The sequence below is a fragment of the Calliphora vicina genome, chromosome 1 (genome assembly GCF_958450345.1).
Source record: "Calliphora vicina chromosome 1, idCalVici1.1, whole genome shotgun sequence".
Classification (NCBI taxonomy): domain Eukaryota; kingdom Metazoa; phylum Arthropoda; class Insecta; order Diptera; family Calliphoridae; genus Calliphora; species Calliphora vicina.
The window spans coordinates 24,207,336-24,229,334 of NC_088780.1; the positions used below are offsets into that span (position 1 = coordinate 24,207,336).

Consider the following 21,999-nt stretch of genomic DNA (forward strand, 5'->3'; position numbering starts at 1 on the left):
CTTCTATTTTACTCCTCTTTTTAAAAACACACTTATAATTTACTTCTACATTTACAAGTTAAGTCGGAATTCACAAACAGTTTAAAATACATTTTCTATATACCGCCAGTAATCAATCCATATTAACATCAACTCCAGTCTCAATTATAATAATCTTCGTGGGAGCTTTACTTTACTTACATTTCTTTCTTCAACTTAATAAAAACTTACCTCAGAATTCATAAAAAGTTCGAAATGCGTTGCCATTGTTAGCCACTTTAAGCAATTAGTTAAAGTATATTGACCTTTATAACATTTCTTTGTATTCCATGCACGTGACAATAAATTCATATTTAATTCAACAAATTACACATCTATATAAAATACATTTGAACATGTACTACATGATGGACAGACGTTGTGTGTAATACTCACGAGACTCATCAAATTATATGGTATTAGATAATGGCATTCGAACTTATTTTAGTTAATACTTGGGAAAGTACATAACATTTCATTAGTGTCTTAGTACACACAATTGTAGGAGGTAAGAAAAAAGTTTTTTTTTGAGAACCGGTAGTAGGTGTTAATATTTTATTAGATTAACCAAAACTTACATCGACTTAATAACTAAAAATTTCTTATAAGTGTATAAAGGTTGTTTGAATTAAATTAATCTATAATAAGGTGCATAAAGCTGACTTCTTGAGGTATTTCTCAAAAAATTAAATAAAAGAAAATTTATTTTAAAAATTTCTAAATAAAGGTATTCTCAGTACTATAAAGGCATCTATATGACTAATTATTGACCGGTCCGCATAAATGTTTCCTATATAAATCACACATTTATGACCTATAAAGTCCTATTTCCGGAGAACTTTTGTACGGGGCTAGGAATAATAATGGACAGCTTCCATTTAAATTATATAGGTTTACACGGACAGACGGACATCGTTTCAGAAAATTATTCTGAGCAGATTGGTATTCTTTAAGGTGGGTTTTGGGTAATTTTGCCCATTACAAACATATGCACAAATCCATTAAGCCCTCACCACTATGGTGGTGTATAGTATAATAAAATGTTCTCAATAATACTATAAATCGAATCCTTTCAATTCACACATGAACCTATTCAAGGCCAACTAAACCAAATAATAACAAAAAATGATACAATATCAACCAAAAATTTACATACGTTCTTCTATTATTTTACTTAAGCCAAAAACTAAACACGTTTAGTGTTCAATACACAAATGCTTAAAATCGGTTAGCTTCCGCACCCAGAGCTGCCAGTATATGAGTGTGACTAAACCGCAGTTTATAGTTACTATTTTTATGTTAACACATATATTTATACTCGTATCATAAAAATAAAATTGCTTACCTAATACATTTTTTTATTTTGATAAAATAAATTCCCAAGCAAATAAATAAAATATCAAAATAAAAGAATGCTGCTCCAAATTCAAAGTAAATGTTCAAAAGCAAACGTATCAAACACAGAAAAAACCACAAATCAAAAGCACAAAAAAAAACGAACCAAATAGAATCACAAATATGAAACGATAAAATTTCAAATGTAACAAACTTGACTTTGAAAATTTGCCGCCATCAACAAACTGAAAACAAACCTACAGAAGAGACATACATACACAAAAGTCATAACAAACAAAAATGTCTTTAAACGCCAAAAAAAGCTTTTTAATAATTCTATACGTTTTGAGGAATGATGGCAACTGGTAAGAGCTGAAAAACTGATTACAAAAAGCGCTTAAATATCCGTAAAATTAAACATTACACCATTATTGGCGAAAGAAGTATTTACCGATTTGGGTGGATCGATTAGATAAAATCATAGTGAGCCCTAATGAAAAAAATATTTATTATAAAGATTGGGGAGGATCAACGCTTTATTCCATATCTTATAGTTTTTTTTGAAATACCTACTTGATCGTTTCGACATTTCTGTACAGATTGTTCGAGCTTTTCAAATTCCTGATTTTTGACCCACCGATATAGAATATTTGGATGAAATGTTCTGAAATAACTGAAAGTCTTAGAATTATGTAAGGAACTTGAATATACATATGAGGAAAATCAAAAGAGAAAATCTTCAATTTGACTAAAAATATTTTGTAAAAGTTGTATACGCCGATACTAGAGTAACCTAAAGCTGTTCGCGTTATTAAATTAATACAATGAAATTCGAAATATAATATGGAATATTTAACAAAAATGTTAGTCCTTAAAAACTTTAATTTGACACTAATTTTGATGGTATTTTACATCGCCGTAGTTGTCTGTTTTCATATCACCACATTTATTCAAAACATTTGGATCAATAAGTCCGCAACTTTTTGAACTTCTTGGCTCTTAACTGTAAGTTGACTCAAAATTTGAACAAGCTGCGTCATTTAGTTTGTGTTTGACAGCCATTAATTCGACTTTGAGAGAAATTATTATTTTTTGCGGAAAAGAACCATCACTTAGATAAAGAATAAGCTTGATAAATACTATGGGAACTCTCCAACATCAGTTATTTTTTAAACAGTTTTTTATACCCTTCACCTTCGTGAGAAGGGTATATATAAGTTTGTCATTCCGTTTGTAATTTCTACATTTTTCATTTCCGACCCTATAAAGTATATATATTCTGGAGCCTTATAGATAGCGGAGTTGATTAAGCCATGTCTGTCTGTCTGTCCGTCTGTTAGTTGAAATTAATTTTCTGAAGACCCCAGATATCTTCGGGATCCAAATCTTCAATAATTCTGTCATACATGCTTTCGAGAAGTTTTCTATTTAAAATCAGCAAAATCCGTCCATAAATAACGGAGATATGAGCAAAAAACCGGGACAACCTCGATTTTTGACCTATTTTTGATCTATATATGGATTACTAAGTCATTAATATAGACAATATGGATATCTAATGATAGATATTTCAAAGTCCATTGCAACGATGTAGATATGGCTATAGTAAGTTGGACCTACAATGGGTCAAAATCGGGAAAAATATTTTTTGACCCGAATTTTTTTTTCATCAAAAAATTTTTTTTTTCATAATTTTTTTTTCCAAAAAAAAAATAAAATTAAAAAATTTTTTTTAAAAAAATTAGAAAAAAACTTTTTTTAAAAAAAATTAAAAAACAATTTCGAAAAAAAAAAAATTGAAAAACAATTAAAAAAAAATTAAATTTTGTTTACCTAAAAATATTTAAAAAAATTTAATTTAAAGTATAATTTGGTGAAGTGTATATAAGATTCGGCACAGCCGAATATAGCTCTCTTACTTGTTTTTAATTTATATGTTCAAAATCGGTCTTCAAATGGCTGAGATATAAGGAAAAAAACATTTTTGACCTATATCTGGATTTGGATATCTAATGATAGATATTTCAAAGACCTTTGCAACGACGTATATAAGACCATAGTAAGTTTGACCTACAATGGGTCAAAATCGGAAAAAATATTTTTAACCCGAATTTTAAAAAAAAAATTTTAAATTTTAAAAAAAAAATTGTAAAATTTAAATAAAAATTTAAATTTAAGAAAACTGTTCGAATTTTTGTTTCCAAAAATGAAAAGTACAACTTTGGAAAAAAAAAATTTTGTTCACCTAAAAATATTTAAAATTTTTATTTTGAAGTATAATTTGGTGAAGGGCACTGCCGAATATACCAATATTTTTAAGAGATTTTTGCTAGTTAAAGTGATTTTCTTAAGTGGACCATATATGGGATCTATGATTAATTATGGACCGATCGTCACGAAATAAGTTTCATTTATATAAAACTTATTTGTGCTGAATTTGGTTTGAATATCTATATAGCTAAGATATTTATGAGAGCTTAACTATTTTCAAATACGGCAATCGTATGGGGTCTAGTAGTAATAATGGATTTCATGGGCGGACAACGATTACTCGACTCAGAAAGTGATCCCGAGCAGATTGGTATACTGAATTTCAAGCAGATTGATTTACTGAATTTCCAACAAGCACGGAAGTTTCCGAACATTCTGGACACACAGTTGAGGTCTCTATAACCGGAGATTGAAAGTGCGAGAGATTGCGGAAGCCATAGGCATCCTACATGACGCAGTAGTTTACAGAAAAAAATGTGACTCTAACGATGAAATCATCTTACAAAAATACTAAATTACTCGAAGTCATCAACTCAACAAATCATATTTTTTGGATGGGATAAAAAAAAATTGGACAAACGTTGGACAAAGGAGACTATGTTGAAAAAAAACAAAAGGCGGAGATATAAACAAAAAACCGTGACTACCTTAATTTTTCATCCAATTTTTTTCACAAATTTTCCTTAATTTTTTTCAAAAATTTTTTTCAATAGTTTTCTTAAAGTTAACTTTGTTGGAGGGTATATAAAATTCGGCATGGCCTCTCTTACTTGAATTTTTATTAAAATTAATTTATTCACATTATTTCCAATAAATATCTGTTGTTAATGTGAAATAAATTAAAATTTACTTGAAATATACATATCTAGCAATATATCAAAAAAAAAGTTTTTTCCAACTTAAAGTTGTTTATACCAAATTACGTCTATTCATTGGGGGATACATTCTGCTACCTCAAACGGACATTAGGGTGACCCTCATTTATCAGTTGTGTGAAATATAGGTTGATATTTGCGACTTTGATTTTTCAACATAATTCGAATTAGACGCTGTAGTTTTTTTTTAAATTAAAAAACCATTGGTTTTAATTTTCGGATTCTTAGTTAGAATAGCAATCTTTCGTTTAAGAAAAAAAATTGCTGAAAGAATTATTTGAAAATGGAGAAATCACAAATGGCACTAAAATGACTAAAGTCTTTTATGCCAAAATTACTCGTTCTAGTTTAGAACTTCAATATCTAATCCGCATGACGATATAATCTTTTTTTCGGAAACAAATTGAACAACTCTAAAGAATAACTGAAAAACTGTAACATTCTTAGTTTTACTGACATTTCGATCAAAACTCTTCAGCCGTTTTTGTGATATTTAAAAAACAAACAAGCCTATTTGTGATATTTTTGCTTTTTTACATGGTGAACCGAGCATGATGTACAATACAAATGTGAACAGATCATATCATATATCAATTGAAAAATCTTTAAAAAGCTCTAAGGGCCATTGACCTTAAGTATGCCGTTTTAGTATTTATCCACCAGATCACTATTCCTACCAACCTAATGTACCAGCGTAATGTCCGAAATTAAACTTTTGCTAACCTTAGAGAAATACATAGGTCTTCTCGTTATAAAAACATTGATATATCATACTTTAAAATCCGACTGAAAATGCCATAAAACATAGGCTATGTTCGAAAAAAAAAAATATATAAAAAAAAATCCGTAACTGCCTTGCAGAAATACTTTATATGGGGGTGTACGGGGATTATTTTTTTGAGGTGCGGTCTACTGTACCTATATGGGGGATTTCATGTGATCGATGTCTTCCGATCGCCAAGATTAGTCCTATTGAATAGTAGTTAAGACACAATTTTTCATCAGTATCGGTCAAGAACTCTCTGAGTTAGAGGAGATCAAAATTTGACATTTTGGCCAAACATGTGTTATTTCTCATCCATGTATGTAACTTATTACTTAATGTTCTTAGCAAAATTAGTTCCAAACGGTTTGATAGCTATTTTTTCAATCATTCGAAAAAAAATTTAATAAAAAGTGTTTGATTTTATTTTTCAAATTAAAAAAAAATCAAACTGTTTATGATTTTGCAAAACAAAAAGTCAACATTTTTATACCCATCGCAATGAGTGACAATGAGTTATTTTTTTGGTAGTTTTATAATATTTGGGTTAAAATCTTCTAGAAAAAATCAATTTCCCAAAATGCGGCTCCTCTTATAAGATTGTCATTCAGTTTGTAATTTCTACACAAAGTATATATACATATATCTTCTGGATCGTTTTAGATAGCGAAGTCGATATAGCCATGTCTGTCTGTATGTTGAAATCAACTTTCCGTAGCCCCCAAATAACTTACATACATGATTCATACATCAATATATCGGGAAGTCTTCCGGCTTGGCTCACAAAAAACCGGGACAACCTCGATTTTTGGCCTATTTTTGATATATAACTGGATTACTTAGTCATTAATATAGACAATATGTATATCTAATGATAGATATTTTAAAGTCTATATTTAAAGGCTATAGTAAGTTGGACCTACAATGGGTCAAAATCGGAAAAAAATATTTTTTAACCCCATTTTTTTTCATCAAAATTTATTTTTTTCAAAAAAAAAATTTTTTAAAAAAAAAAAAATTTTTTCAAAAAATTTTATTTGTGACAAATTTGGCTAAATAAAAATTTGTTGATTTGACATAAAATTAAATAACGTTGAATAAAGTCGTTTGATATTAATAAATTTAATTATAAAGAAAAATAGATTCGGTGTAGATACTATTAATTACTTTTACGTCTAGATTCCTTATTTTTTGTCAGAATTTCATCACTGATACTTCCTTTGGAAGGTTTTGAAATTATCTATTTTTCTGTTTCACCAATTCTTGCTAAAGGTGGCCTCAGGGTGGCAGCAATGAAATTTTTCTTATAAATTTAAAAAAATACCTTTTATTTGGATTATTCTCGATGTTGGTACATTCAGACAAAATGTACATCTAACAGTTCTGGATAAAATTGCGGAACATTGTCAAGCCACATTTTTTTTGTTTTTAGGGTAAAAAGACGATTTTCGGTGGTAACATCAAAATAACGGTATCTTTTCAAAAAAATCATAAATAAAAAAGGTCGTAGAACATACATAATTTCTGATATCCCAGAGATTAATTTTATATAATAAAAAAGTTCTTTTTCGCATAAAGTCGATTTTGAGATATTGTTAAATAAATGATGTAAATGTCAGTGCAGTCTAAGTCCAAAAAATCCGTCAAATCTGTCAGACTTTCCCGGAACATTAGTCAATTGAAGCTAATGGATAGATTCAGAGCAAATTGAAGAATATTCTGTTTCTTTTGTTAAAAGCGCTACATAGACAACCCTGAAGCGGTATAGCATTTATAGAACTTTTCAGTTCTGGTTTGTTTATGTATTTTCGCACGAACAGAACACACAGCAAATCAACGAACAGAAATTGCAGACTAGCAAACGTACACACAGATACAAACACACGCACACATACAGAATTTTACACGGAAAAGCAGAAACATAAAGTAAATCAGTGAGCATTAGTTTAATGATAGCAAAAAACAGACAAACAGTTGACGAGTTGCCTTCGCTAAAGGCACACACTACACACAAAAAAAAATAAATAAATAAACAATTGTTTGGGCTGCAAAGAATACAAAATTAATTAATAATAACTATAAAAATAAAAGCTTAAGTCAAAAGAAGTAAAATAAAATAATTGTGATTCATTTCAAAAGAATAGTTGATAAAAAAAAAAACCAAGATTTAATCTTGTAAATTATTTAAAAAGAAATACATATATATTTTAATTAAGTATATAAGAAAAACAGATAAAAGCTTTTATAAGATTACCAGCCAAAGTGGAAAAGAAATATATATTTTGAAGGTGCTTTTACCCAGATTGTTTGTGTTTTTGTTGTTATAAAAGTAAATGACAGTGTATGTGTTTTGTTTATGTACATAAAAGAAAGGATATTGAAAAGCTTTCAAGAAGGATTTATAGGCTACATATACAAGAAAAGCTTTTCATTTAGTTATGAATGATATAAGTGTTGAGAATTAATAAAATATTTGAAATTTGTCGTGTATGTGTTTAAACAAATAAAAGAATAATAATAAAAATATTTGTTATATAAAATATAAGAAATTAATAAATTTCAATAAAAGTTAAAATAAATAATATAATTAATAAATCTACCCAAGATAAGAGAGTTTGTTGAACTAAATTCCTGCAATATGGGTACGATGCCTACACTGGAACAAATCAAATTGGGCTTTAAGTAAGTAATTTTTCAATTTATTTTTAAAAATTCTTTACTATTAAACGTTTAAGACTCAGTATAGTATGTCTAGTAGTTTAATAATAAAATTAGTAAAATCTTTAAAATTTCTGTTATTTCATCATTATTATTGTTTTATACTAGATGTTTAGCATTTAGGTATCATTTTTTTTTGTCTATTTCTACTATAATTTATTTTCGTATTTAATTAGTGTTTATTATTGTTTTAGAACATTTCCGCTTTAATAAAATTTTTGTTTTTTTTAGGAAATTTATATTTGCTTTGAAAATACATACATATATCTAAACATATTTATATATTTATATATATTAAATATAATTTATTATCTCTGTTTTAAGCAAAATTTTTATTGTCAAAATAATCTATATTTATCTCAAAATACTACGTATTGTCATTCAAGAAAATATACAGAAGCACATAAAAAAAGCGTTCGTAATGTTTGACCAATCATGTCAACAGTGGAGTGGAAATATATAGTGGGATTTTTAAATGTGAGGATTTTATTTGTATAGAAAATAATTGATAGAAATTAACCTAAATAAAAACCTTCATATAGATTTATATACTACAAAGATATGCTTTAAATGAGGAGTTTATAAGTTTAGTTCCAACAGTTTATTGAATCGTGTATTTAAGAATTTTGAATTGAGTGATATTTAAGAATTTTTTTTTCAATAAAACTGTAATTCCCCTGTATTTTTTCCAAACTTTGCTTCTATTTACAATATAATTTCCTCAATGGTGTAATGATACATTCGTTTATCCACTTGTAGGCAATAAACTGCCTGTTTATTCTATTATATTTCTGTGTAGTTTAGGTGATATTTATCTGAGACTATACTATATTAGAAATTTCCATACAGTTTAATAAAGCAAAATATGAATTGAAGAGCTAAATGTATGTATGTTGTATGATCAATAGAAAATACAAAATGTTGTAAATTATACAAACAAAAGCAAAGATTTCAACATGACAACTATCGACAGAAATCCATATTATTCCATTTTAGTTAAATAAATTGCTTTAAAGTCTTATGGTCAAATAAGCAATTTTTTGTATTATTCTTGATGTACTAGCAAACGAGCTGTATTCTTTTGTCGCGTTAATCATCGCATGCTTATTGTTAATATATTGTAAACCTTATATATGGGGCATTTCATGTCAAGTGAACCAACTTTTGAAATCGATGTCTTCCGATCGGGATGAAATTTGCACCAAGGTTAGCTCTATTGGATAGTAACTCAGACACAATTTTTCAACAACATCGGTCGAGAACTCTCTGAGTTATAGGGGGTAAAATTTTGACAATTTGGTCAAACAGGGGTTTTTTCTTATCCATGTAACTTATTACCTATTGTTCTTAGCAAAATGTGTCCCAAATAGTATAGATAGCTATTTCTTCGATCTTTCGAAAAAAAATATTTAAAAAAAAAAATAAAAAATTTTTAATATTTTTTTTCCGAAATTTTTTTTTTAAAATGCGTCCTTTTTTTTTTTTTTTTTTTTTTCTTAAAATAAAGTTTAGATATTTTCCTTGAACACCTACTTGGTCGCTTAGTGGGATGCGAGTGGGATATCTATCAAAATAAATATTTTGTAACTCAAAACATAAAATTTTTGACTTTTTTTGCAAAATCAAAAACTTTGTTGACTTTTTTTTTTCAAAATATATATATATTTCATTTCCCAACTGGAAACTTTGACTTATCGATAATGTTACAAATACGAAGACCTACATTTAAATCTTAACTCTGACTTTATAAATAACTTAAACTGATGTCAAACTTAGCCTAAATATAGAACAAACTAATCTTAGACTTAATAAGGATCTATGATTGCCAAACTTTCTAAAGACCTATAATTGAAGCTACACTTATGCTATATAAAGACTTACATTTTACGTTAAGATGAAACGATACAAACCATTATGATTGAAAAGAAGCTTAGACTATAAAAAGAACAACGATCAAATCTAAACTTGGACTATATAAAGACCAGCCATTGAAGCTTAATTTATACTATCCAAAGAACTACCAATAAAGCTTCACGTATACTATATACAGACCCACGATTGAAGCTCAACTTAGAGTATATAAAAACAAACGATCGAAGCTAAACATAAAGTAAATACAGACCTGGGATTTAAGCTTAATTTAGACTATATAAAAATGAACTACTGAAGCTTAAATCAGACCATATAAAGACCTACGATTGTAGCTTAACTGAAACTATGTAGAGAGCTACGATTGAAGCTTAACTGAGATAAGCCAAAAGGCTTCACAGGACTAGATTTAAGAACAAATGTCAATTAAATTGTATAATAAAAAAAAATTGAAGCTTAACTAAGAGTATGTACAGACCTACGATTGAAGCTTAACTTAGACCAAATAAATAATAACCACTGAAGCTTAACTTAGACTATATAAAGACATACGATAGAAGTCGGACAGATACTGTAAAAGGACCTACGAATTAACATTAACTTAAGTTTAACTTAGGCTACATAGAGAGCTTCGATTGAAGCTTAACTGAGACTATGTAGATACCTACGATTGAAGCATAACTTGGACTGACTTAACAAAAAAAAAAAACGAGACCTCCGATTGAAGCTTAACTGAGACCATGTAGAGACCTACAATTGAAGCTTAACTGAGACTATGTAGATACCTACGATTGAAGCTTAACTTGGACTGACTTAACAAAAAAAAAAAAAAGACCTGCGATTGAATCTTAACTGAGACCATGTAGAGACTTAAGATTGAAGCTTAACTTTCACTATATAAAGACCTACGATTGAAGCTTAACTGAGACTATGCAGAGACCTACAATTAAAGCTGAACTTTAACTATATAAAGACCTACGACTGAAGCTTAACTGAGACTATGTAACATAGATTTATAAAGAACTACGATTGAATCTAAACTTAGACCAAATAAATTCCAACCATTGAAGGATAACATAGACTATATAAAGACCTACGATTAAAGTTTAACAGAGACTATGTAGAGACTAACGATTGAAGCTTAACCTGTACTATGTAAAGACCTACGGTTAAAGCTTAACTTGGACTGACTTAACAAAAAACAAAAAAAGACCTGCGATTGAATCTTAACTGAGACCATGTAGAGACTTAAGATTGAAGCTTAACTTTCACTATATAAAGACCTACGATTGAAGCTGAACTAAGACTATATAAAGACCAACGTTTGAAGGCTAACAGAGACTATATAATTACCTACGACTTAACCCTTAAATGCATATTGTTGCCAATTGTCTATATTCCAGGTCCACTTAATTTTAGACGAATATAAGCTGAATACTAATTAAGATTTTCTTTCAGCAAAATCAAATGGAGTACGATAAGTTTCAGATAAAGAAATTCTACATCGAACTAAAGCTATAGGAAATATAATAAATAAAAATCAAATAAATATTTGATACTTTATAGAAAAATAAGAGTAAAAATCAGGCATTTAAGGGTTAAGCTTAACTTAAGTTTAACTTAGACTTAGACTATATAAATACCTACGATTGAAGCTGAACTTAGACTATGTATACGACCTACGATTGGATCTAAACTTATATTATATAAATACCAAACATTGAAGCTTAACTTAGACAATATAAAGTAGTACTATTGAAGTTTATCTTAGACTGAAAAACCTTCGTTTTTATGTTTAAAAGTATTTTGCTGTATTTTGAAGAGCTTTTCTGCTCAAAAAGTAAAGCAACCATCAACTCTTTTCCAGACGTGTTGCAAATATAACTAATAAAATTTACAAAAATTTTAATTTTTAATTTTATCTTTTTTAGTGCAATTAATTTTCTTGATAAATAATATTTGTTTACGGCTTATATGTTAACATTAATACCCTTTTAAATCAAGCTGAATCATTGCACTCTATGAAAAATGTGTCATATATTATAGATATAAAAGTTTTACCATTCCTATCATTAGTTTATCAATTCGCAATAAATCGATCTAATACTTAAATGATAAATTTATATAATATTAGTTTTTTTTTAAATATATGTGTAGTTTACATGTTTACTACAATATTGTAGGTATATGAATAGTTTTTTTATTACACCCTCCACTAGAATGATGAATGTGGGTATTCAAATGAAATATATCAAGAAATATTTATATTTTAGATTTGCTATATCCGAGACCATGATTAACCACTTTTTTTACGATTATAACATACTAATATTTCTTTTGAAATCTTCTGTTTATAAACCATTAGTTTTATATTGATTCCTGTAAAATTTTTTGAGCAATATTTTCTGTAAACTCCAAAAACATTTGGAAATAATCATTACATTTTTAGGCTGCTCTGCTATTTCTGTGTGTCGCACTGTTTATGCAGCCAGTGAATGTTTTTACATCGCAACAGCAAATGTACATTTTTCTCATGACAATTTTCTAACAACTGTTTTTTAAGTTTAATTTCTTTTGTTTGTAAACATTTATGAACATGTGTGTCTACATGTATTATAAATATGTTAATATTTATTATACACACTCGTGTAGATATGTATCCAAAAACGTAAGAATCTAATCAAACAAGAATTTAATTTGGTAATAATGTAAATACAAGTGTTTAGACTAAACAATTTTTTGTTATGGCTACCTGTAGTAGGTGGCCATCATAAAAACATATCATAAAATTTAGGTTAATTAAAAAAAATTAGAACAAATTTCCAGAAAATATACAAAACTATAAATGCAATTTAGCTATTAGACACTTAATTTAATATCATTTGGAAATGCTATAAAAATTCAACGAACAAGTTCAATCAATTTAATTGGTTTAATTTACTTTTGTATAAAACTTCTATGAAACCAGTAATTAAAGGCAATTTTCATTTAGTTGTAGCAATACAAGAGGAGCACGAAGCCAATAAAAAATAACTCAACAAAAAAAAATACTGTCATCAACCCACTCCAACAAGTCACCTGCTCACATGGGGTTGATAAAATTATTTCCTTTTTTTTTGTTTTTGTTTATAAAAATGGAAAATATTTGATTAAAAAACGTCATATAGTTAATTAAGGTAGTCACAGTTTACTTTTTTATAGCAGCTTGATATTTATAGCAGCCGTAATCAAATTAAATTGATTTTGTTTGCTGGCTTGCTAAGCAGGGGGTTAATCAATTAGAATGTTTGCTTGAAACTATTTTTGGTTTCATAAAAAACTTTTAAAATGAAAGGAGAGTTGTAGACATGTTGGGTTTGTTTGTCCATTATTAAAACTATAGTAATAATTTCGAGAAAACTTTAAATTAGTGGCATTGTCCAGTAGATTCAGGAAGTATTTCATTTATAACAAAAGCCTAAGGACAAAAGAAATAAATTCCATACAATAATATATATTATATATTAACCAAATATATTATCAAAAGTAATTTCATTCAAATAAATATGGTCTAAGTAAATGATGTATACTCTATACATATGTAGATTAGAAGTATGTATGTAGTTTATTATTATGATTTCTTTTTTCAAACAAAAAAAAAAACAATTCCTATAGATTAGCTCACCGCGCCGTCGAATTCCCACAACACCATAATAAACTACAAGTAACATGTGAATATTTTGTTCGCAAAAATGTGCAAGATAATCAAAAACATCAAGAAAAAAAAAATAAACACTTTTATTTATTAGAACTGAACACCACTCAAATTTGCTTGGAAATTTTATGTAGATTATGGACAGTGTGCCAGAGTATATGTAGAGTTTTTTTTTTCATTAAAATTTTGCAATAATATTTTTTTTTCTTTATATACAAAACAAATCAAATTTGATTACATTTCACATACATAAATATATTCATATACATATGTAGACGTATATGGGAGCACACATTTCAATAATAAATAATAGTGTGGGATGTAGTTGTTCATATCAACAGACAGGTCAAAACGTCAGGCCGTCATTTAGACAGACTGAACAAAAAAAAAAAAAAACAAAATGACATCAATCTATTTAATTTTTTTAAGTGTTTATATGGCTAAACTAAAACACGTTATTATAAGCATGATTATCATTATTATTTTATATAATATATATGGAAATTGATTATTTCATTTCCCAGCTGGAAATTGTGTCTTATAGACAATGAGACAAGTGATTCTATATGTTTAAGTCATCATTGCATCAGATGCAGTATCTGAGACTATATAATGACATACGACTGATGATTATAGCTTGAAGCTAAGCTGAGATTATATAAAGACCTACGATTGAAGTTAAGCTGAGACTATATAAAGACCTCCTATTGAAGCTAATCTTGGACTATATAAAGACCTACGATTAAAGCTTAACTTTTACTATAGAAAGACATACGATTAAAGCTAAGATGAGACTATAAAAAGACCTACGATTGAAGCTTAACTTGGACTATATAAGGACCTTAACTTGGACTATATAAAGACTTCCTATTAAAGCTAAACTTGGATTATATAAAGACCTACGGTTGAAACTTAACTTGGACTATATAAAGACCTACAATTGAAGCTTAACTTGGACTATAAAACTACCTACAATTGAAGATAAACTTGGACTATAAAAAGACCTACGATTGAAGCTAAGATGAGACTATAAAAAGACCTACGATTGAAGCTTAACTTGGACTATATAAGGACCTTAACTTGTTTAAAATTAGCTACAATTGTAGGTCTTAACATAGCTTCTGCTTAGCTTTAATATTAAGTCTTTATATAGTCTCAGATTAACTATAATCGTAGGTCTTAATTTAGCTTAATCTTAGCTTCAGTCGTAGGTCTTTATATAGCTTCAGCTTAGCTTCAACCTTAGGTCTTGGACTATATAAAGACTTCCTATTAGAGCTAAACTTGGACTATATTAAGACTTACAATTGAAGCTTAACTTGGACTATATAAAGACCTACAATTGAAGCTTAACTTGAACAATAAAAATACCTACAATTAAAGATAAACTTGGACTATAAAAAGACCTACGATTGAAGCTAAGATGAGACTATAAAAAGACCTACGATTGAAGCTTAACTTGAACTATAAAAGGACCTTAACTTGTTTAAAATTAGCTACAATCGTAGGTCTTAACATAGCTTCTGCTTAGCTTTAATATTAAGTCTTTATATAGTCTCAGATTAACTACAATCGTAGGTCTTAATTTAGCTTAATCTTAGCTTCAGTCGTAGGTCTTTATATAGCTTCAGCTTAGCTTCAACCTTAGGTCTTGGACTATATAAAGACTTCCTATTAAAGCTAAACTTGGACTATATAAAGACCTACGATTGAAGCTTAACTTGGACTATATTAAGACTTACAATTGAAGCTTAACTTGGACTATATAAAGACCTACAATTGAAGCTTAACTTGAACAATAAAAATACCTACAATTGAAGATAAACTTGGACTATATAAAGACCTACGATTGAAGCGAAGATGAGACTATATTAAGACCTACGATTGAACCTTAACTTGGAATATATAAAGATCTAAAATTGCGGCTTAACTTGGACTATAGAAAGACCTACCATTGCAGCTTAACTTGGACTATATAAAGATCCACGATTGAAGATAACCTTAGACTATATAAAGACCTACGATTGAAGCGAAGATGAGACTATCTTAAGACCTACGATTGAAGCTTAACTTTGACTATATAAAGACCTACGATTGAAGCTTAACTTGTACTATGTAAAGACCTAAGATTGAAGCTAAGATGAGACTATATAAAGACCTACGATTGAACCTTAACTTGGAATATATAAAGATCTACGATTGCGGCTTAACTTGGACTATAGAAAGACCTACTATTGCAGCTTAACTTGGACTATATAAAGATCCACGATTGAAGATAATCTTAGACTGTATAAAGACTTACGATTGGAGCTTAACTTGGACTATGTAAAGACCTAAGATTGAAGCTAAGATGAGACTATATTAAGACCTACGATTGAAGCTTATCTTGGACTGTATAAAGACCTACGATTGAAGCTAAGCTAAAACTATGTAAAGACCTACGATTGAAGCTAATCTGAGACTATATAAAGACCTACAATTGAAGCTTAACTTGGACTATGTAAAGACCTAAGGATGAAGCTAAGCTGAAGCTATATAAAGACCTACGACTGAAGCTAAGGTTAAGCTAAATTAAGACCTACGATTGTAGTTAATCTGAGACTATATAAAGACCTAATATTAAAGCTAAGCAGAAGCTATGTTAAGACCTACGATTGTAGCTAATTTTAAACTATATAAAGCTCTATGATTGAGCTTATCCTTGGACTATATAACGAGCTATAGACCACTATGGAAGCTAAATTTAGAATATATCAAGACCTTCGATTGAAACTAAAACATCTTCCAGAAATCTGCAACTAGTTTATAAATAAAATCGTTTGGAAATAAACTAACAAAGGAAATTGTAAACTAAATTTCCTGAAATAAAAATCTTACTAAGATTTTGGAAATATATTTAAAAAAGGCAAGCCATCTATAAACTTTCATTCAAATACTGTAGACAGTTTTGTACAATAATATTTCATTACTAAGACCGTAATATTCCGCTATATTTTCCAAACATATATGATTCATCTAAAATGTAAACAATTTTCACCCAAACAGTCTCCTTACTATTCTTGATAAGATATAATAGCAAAACTATGATTAATTCTTATACATAGTTATTACAAAAAATCTCTCATAAAACTAACAATATAAATTATGATTTTTGTTAAATTAAATTCTAGATATTATTCATTTTATCTGCCTTAATTTCCACATGCATGACAAATACTACTTATATAAAATGTGTATCCTTTTTATTATGATGAGTTCTTTTGATTAAAATCTTTCATAATTCATATTATTATAGTCAAGAGATACACATAATATACTTTCAGATTTCAAGGTTTTTCACTAACACAACTTACTCAAAAAAAAGCTTTATTTTCATTCATAAAATTTTATAATTTTATTAAGATGTGCCTGCACTGCAAGGATTACAATAGCAGTAGTAAAAGCTTTTCGTCCTGCAAAAATGTGCAGAAAGTTGGAAAAAACTCAATTTTCATTTTAAGTATTTTACCATAGAAATAAAATAGCAACAAAATTATGTAAATTAATAAGCATCTTTGACAAAGGTGCCAGACTGTGTGGTGCCTTCTTAGAAAAGCTTTTGTTTTTATACACAAAATTTGTTTCAGGTCATTAACAGTTAATGTTTCGTAAATTTTAAGTGTGGTAAATAATTCTGAAGATTAATTTATAATGAGCAGAGTTGAAGGAACTAAGTATACTAAGGTGTAATGACATTGATGTACTTTTTTATTAGAAATAAATATATATCTGTAATTTCTTGTATATACATAAATTATAGATAAATTATCAAACTATATAAGTCGAACTCCTATAATATAAAAAGTACCTATGATTGAATCTAAGCTGAGGCTTTCTAAAAAACTTTGATTGAAGATAAACTGAGACTATATAAACTCCAACGATTAAAACTAAACTGAGAATATATAAAGACTTACGATTAAAACTGGATTGAGTCTATATAAATACCTATGATTGAAGCTAAATTGGGACTACATAAAGACATATGATTGAAGCTAATCTTTCGATAAAAGCTGGATTGAGCCTTTATAAAGACCAATGATTTTATATAATTGAGACTATATAAATAAATTGAAGATCAACTGAGATTTTAAAAAGGCTACGATTGAAGCTGAAGAGAGACTACATAAAGACCAATGGTTAAAGCTAAACTTGAACCGTGAAAAGACCTATTGTTAAAGCTAAACTTGAACCGTGAAAAGACCTATTGTTAAAGCTTAGCGTAGATAATATTTAATAGTAAATTTTGCTGACAACTTGGACAATCTGACGATAGTGTTCGACGTTTCAACAGAAACTGCAGTTTAGACATCTAAAGCGAAATCTTCTCTATTTTGTAGCTCGTGCGCCTACTTATTATACCCTTCACCTTCGTGAAGTTTGTCATTTCGTTTATAATTTCTACATTTTTCATTTCCGACCCTATAAAGTAGATATATTCTGGATCCTTATAGATATAGCGGAGTCGATTAAGCCATGTCCGCTTGTCTGTCTTTTGAAATCAACTTTCCGAAGCCTCCAAACAACTTAAATACACGATTCATACATCAATATCTCCGGAATTCGTCCACAAATGGCTGAGATATAATTAAAAAACCAGGACAACCTAGATTTTTGACCTATTTTTACCTATATATGGATTACTAAGTCATTAATATAGACAATATGGATATTTAATGATAGATATTTCAAAGACCTTCAAAAAAAAATTGTTTAAAATTTAAAAATTTAAAAAAAAAAATTTTAAAAACAATTAAAAAAAAAATTCCAAAAAATTAAAAAAATATTTCAAATTTTTATTTTGAAGTATAATTTGGTGATGGGTATATATGATTCGACACAACCGAATATAGATCTCTTACTTGTTTACATAATATTCTCTATGGACTGGAAATCTTGAATAGCTCTTCCTTATACTGTCTGGTTCTTTATAAAATATTTAATTTTGCGTAGAACTTTGCATGCCTGAAAGATACTAGTTTTAACTGGAAGACGTATTGAGATCATTAACCCTAGTGCATCACAAAATACACAAGATCCTACGCCACATTTAATCAGTTTAGTCAGTAGTTTATACTCTTATGTTAAATCCATGTTTACATGTTATCCCCAATTCTCGTTTGAAAAGAGTAATTTAATGGTTTTCTTTACATGGAGTAATATTGAAGACTATACGTTCTGATTTATCTACAGTGAATGTCACTTAAAATCGTACACCATCGTAGTCAAATTTTATTCATTAGTTTTAGAAAGTTGATGTTTTGGAAATATTTTAAAATGCTATTTTTATATTGTGTGTGCTATTACCTATCAGAAAATTGGGTATAATTTTAATTGCCCTTATCCACAAATAAAATAATTGGGTAAGACTGTCGGTGCCCAGAATATCAACGCTTCATTTAAAATCGTAAAGGCACTAAAAAATAGCAAATTATACCCTACAAAGTATTAGGATTATTTAATATTAACATTTTTTTTAATTTTTAAAGTTTTAATTATAAATTAATATAATTGTACGAATTTAAGTGAAATATGAATTTTGTGATGTTCTTTAATTTTCATCAATATTTTTTTAACGAATTGAGGTTTTGTTAACTTTTTTGTTGAAATACATATTTTTTGTTCCAATTAATAAAATGACTTTTAATTTTTTATATAATCACCTATTATTGCCTGTATAATTTCATAATATTTAAAAAAAAAATATGTTGTACGATTTTGAGTGACACTCACTGTATCTTTGGGAGCATGAAATTTCGTGTCTTTAACAGCTGATATTCTGCTTCACACAAAGAAAACAGATTCTCTTCCAATCGAATGATTCTACTGTAGTGTGCTCTTTCAGCGTAACCAACGGCAAACACTGCCGGTAACAAAACAAAATTTAATATTTCAATTTATATTACATGACGACCCTGTCACCTTACATTACTTAATTACTACCTTATTGAACCAATTTTCCAGTTGTGGCTACAAAATTTTTGAAGGGGTAACAAAAGTTTGATAACTTAAAGTGAAATTCTTCTTTATCTAACTGACTTTCTGTTGATAGAATCGAAAAATTCTATGTGTACAACCGAATCATACGATTGGTAAGAAATTCGGTTGCCACTACGAATCTATTTTCTCTGGTTAAACTTTAACCAGCCTCAAACAGTATCCAATTATGCTCTGAAAAATACCTCTAATCTGTTAATCGCTACTTATCGATGAAATCTAGGTCGAGTCAGGAAGCCACTAATCTTAGACCAGCTTCAAACAGTATCCAGTTATGATCTGAAAGAGACCTCTATTCTTATACTCTCTACTTATCGATGGAACTTAGATTGAGTAACATTTACCATAGATAAATGTAGACCGACATTACAACAAATTCAATTTGAAAGATTTAAATTTTAAATTTAGCTTGAAATAAATGTGCATTTTATGAACCGATACTGGCATAAATTTGTTGCCCTTTTAAAAAATGTATTATTCATCCGTTCAAGTTCAGATTTATCTTTGAATTTCTTAAAAACTTGGGAAATTTTTTGTCAGACAATAAATTTCAATGTATGTATAGGTATGATTTAGAAATATTATATTATAATAACTTAATAATCAATACAAATACGCCATAATTTCAATAATAATATATTAGTACTTAATCTTTAATTATCACCCACAACTCATATGCATGATTTAAGAAAACATCGTCTTAAAAATTCGAATTTACTGTTTATCTCGTGTAATTGAACTTTGTTTGGGACACAGAGATTGGCTGAAAACAAAAACAAACCAAATTATTCAGTAGAAAAATTAACAGACATGTGTTTTCTATCAACATTTTCATATGACTAATAATATAAATAAACAAATGAAATAGTAATTTTTCCGTTGAATTGTTTATTTACCCAATTGATTATTTAATTTATAGCATTCTAAGAGGAAAAACTATTATTTTATGTGTAATAGAAGTGATTTTTAAAGTAGTCCAAAATGAATACAAATCTCTAGGAAAGATTTAAAACAATTTGCAAAATGTTTATTTCAATTTCAACTGTATGCATGTGTGTCTAAATGTTTGAAAGTATTTTATTTATTTACTCACGTGTTAAAATTAATTTAAATGGATTTTATTTACTCGTACCACAAACATACTTTGAATTTAAATGAAAATTGAGAAAAAAAATGTTTCATGAAAACGAAAATGTTTGGATTTATTTATAGACACTTTATTTTTATTTATTTGCTTGCATTGTTCGTTTGTACTACAGTGTTAAATTGTCATAGGTTTGTGTTGGCCAAAATTTTTAATTGTATCGCTTTTAGGTATTTTGGTAGCTGTTTGTTTATTTTTGTTATTGTTGCTGCTGACGATGATTTTGATGATGCTGAGTTTGATGTTATTTATAGCTTTTTATTATTATTATTTTATCCGTTTATTTAGTATATGAATTAGTACGGCCACATTGATCATGATCATGATGAAGATGATGATGCTCATACCGGTTGTTTGTTTGTTGTCGTCACAATTTTGGCTTTCATTCAAATAATTTCATATATTTTGTGTTTATTTGTTTTTTGATTTCATTATTGTTCGAACAGCTTAACAAATGACTAATAAAAGTTACTCGTTTTTCAATTATTATTAAAAAATGGTTATGAAATGATTTTAAAAAATTCTATAGAAAATCATAATAAACAACTAAACATATGAGCTGCATTTTTATACTTACCGGGACTGGGCAGTAACAGAAAATGTAATTTGTAAAATATTCAAATTTGGCAAATACATCTCTAGTAAATATCTAAAGTCTAAATCTCAATTGATCTAGCTATTCATGAGTTGTAGGGGTATAATAAGTTTGTCCTTCCGTTTGTAATTTCCACATTTTGAATTTGCATCCCCATAGAGTATAAATATTCTGGATCTTTATAAGTAGCGGAGTCAATATAGACATGTTGTTCTGTATGTTGAAATCAACTTTCAGAAGCCACCACATAACTCACACACATGATTGATACATTAATATATCCGCTTTAGTCCAAATCGGCCCTCAAATAGCTGAGATATAAACAAAAACCCGGTACTGCATCGATTTTTCTCCTATTTTTCACCCAAGTTAGTTTTTCAACAACAGTTTTTCACCAAATTTCTTTCAGAAAATTTTTTTTACCTTAATTTTTGTCTCGCCTAATTTTTTTTTCAACTCATACTTTTTTGGACCTTTTTCTAAAAGTATACTTTGGTGAAGGGTATATAAGATTCAGAACTGTTACTTGTTTTCACCTCAATTATTTTTTTCGCCCAATATTTTTTCTCACCTAATTTTATTTCACCAAAAAATCTTTTTAATACTTTTTTAAAAGTATGCTTTGGTGATGGGTATAGATTCTATACTATAGAAGATTCGCTGCAGCAGAATATATCATTC

The 21,999-nt window shown here is 28.3% G+C and overlaps 1 protein-coding gene across 1 annotated transcript in view; it reads left to right on the plus strand.

Moving 5' to 3' along the window:
* The first annotated feature begins 7,111 nt into the window (after positions 1–7,111).
* alpha-Est9 (alpha-Esterase-9) overlaps positions 7,112–21,999 on the plus strand; it is a 36,853-nt gene continuing 21,965 nt past the window's right edge. Inside the window, exon 1 of the mRNA XM_065504589.1 lies at positions 7,112–7,944. Coding sequence (XP_065360661.1) covers positions 7,901–7,944 — 44 coding nt within the window. The 5' untranslated portion in view covers positions 7,112–7,900. The remainder of the gene's footprint in view (positions 7,945–21,999) is intronic.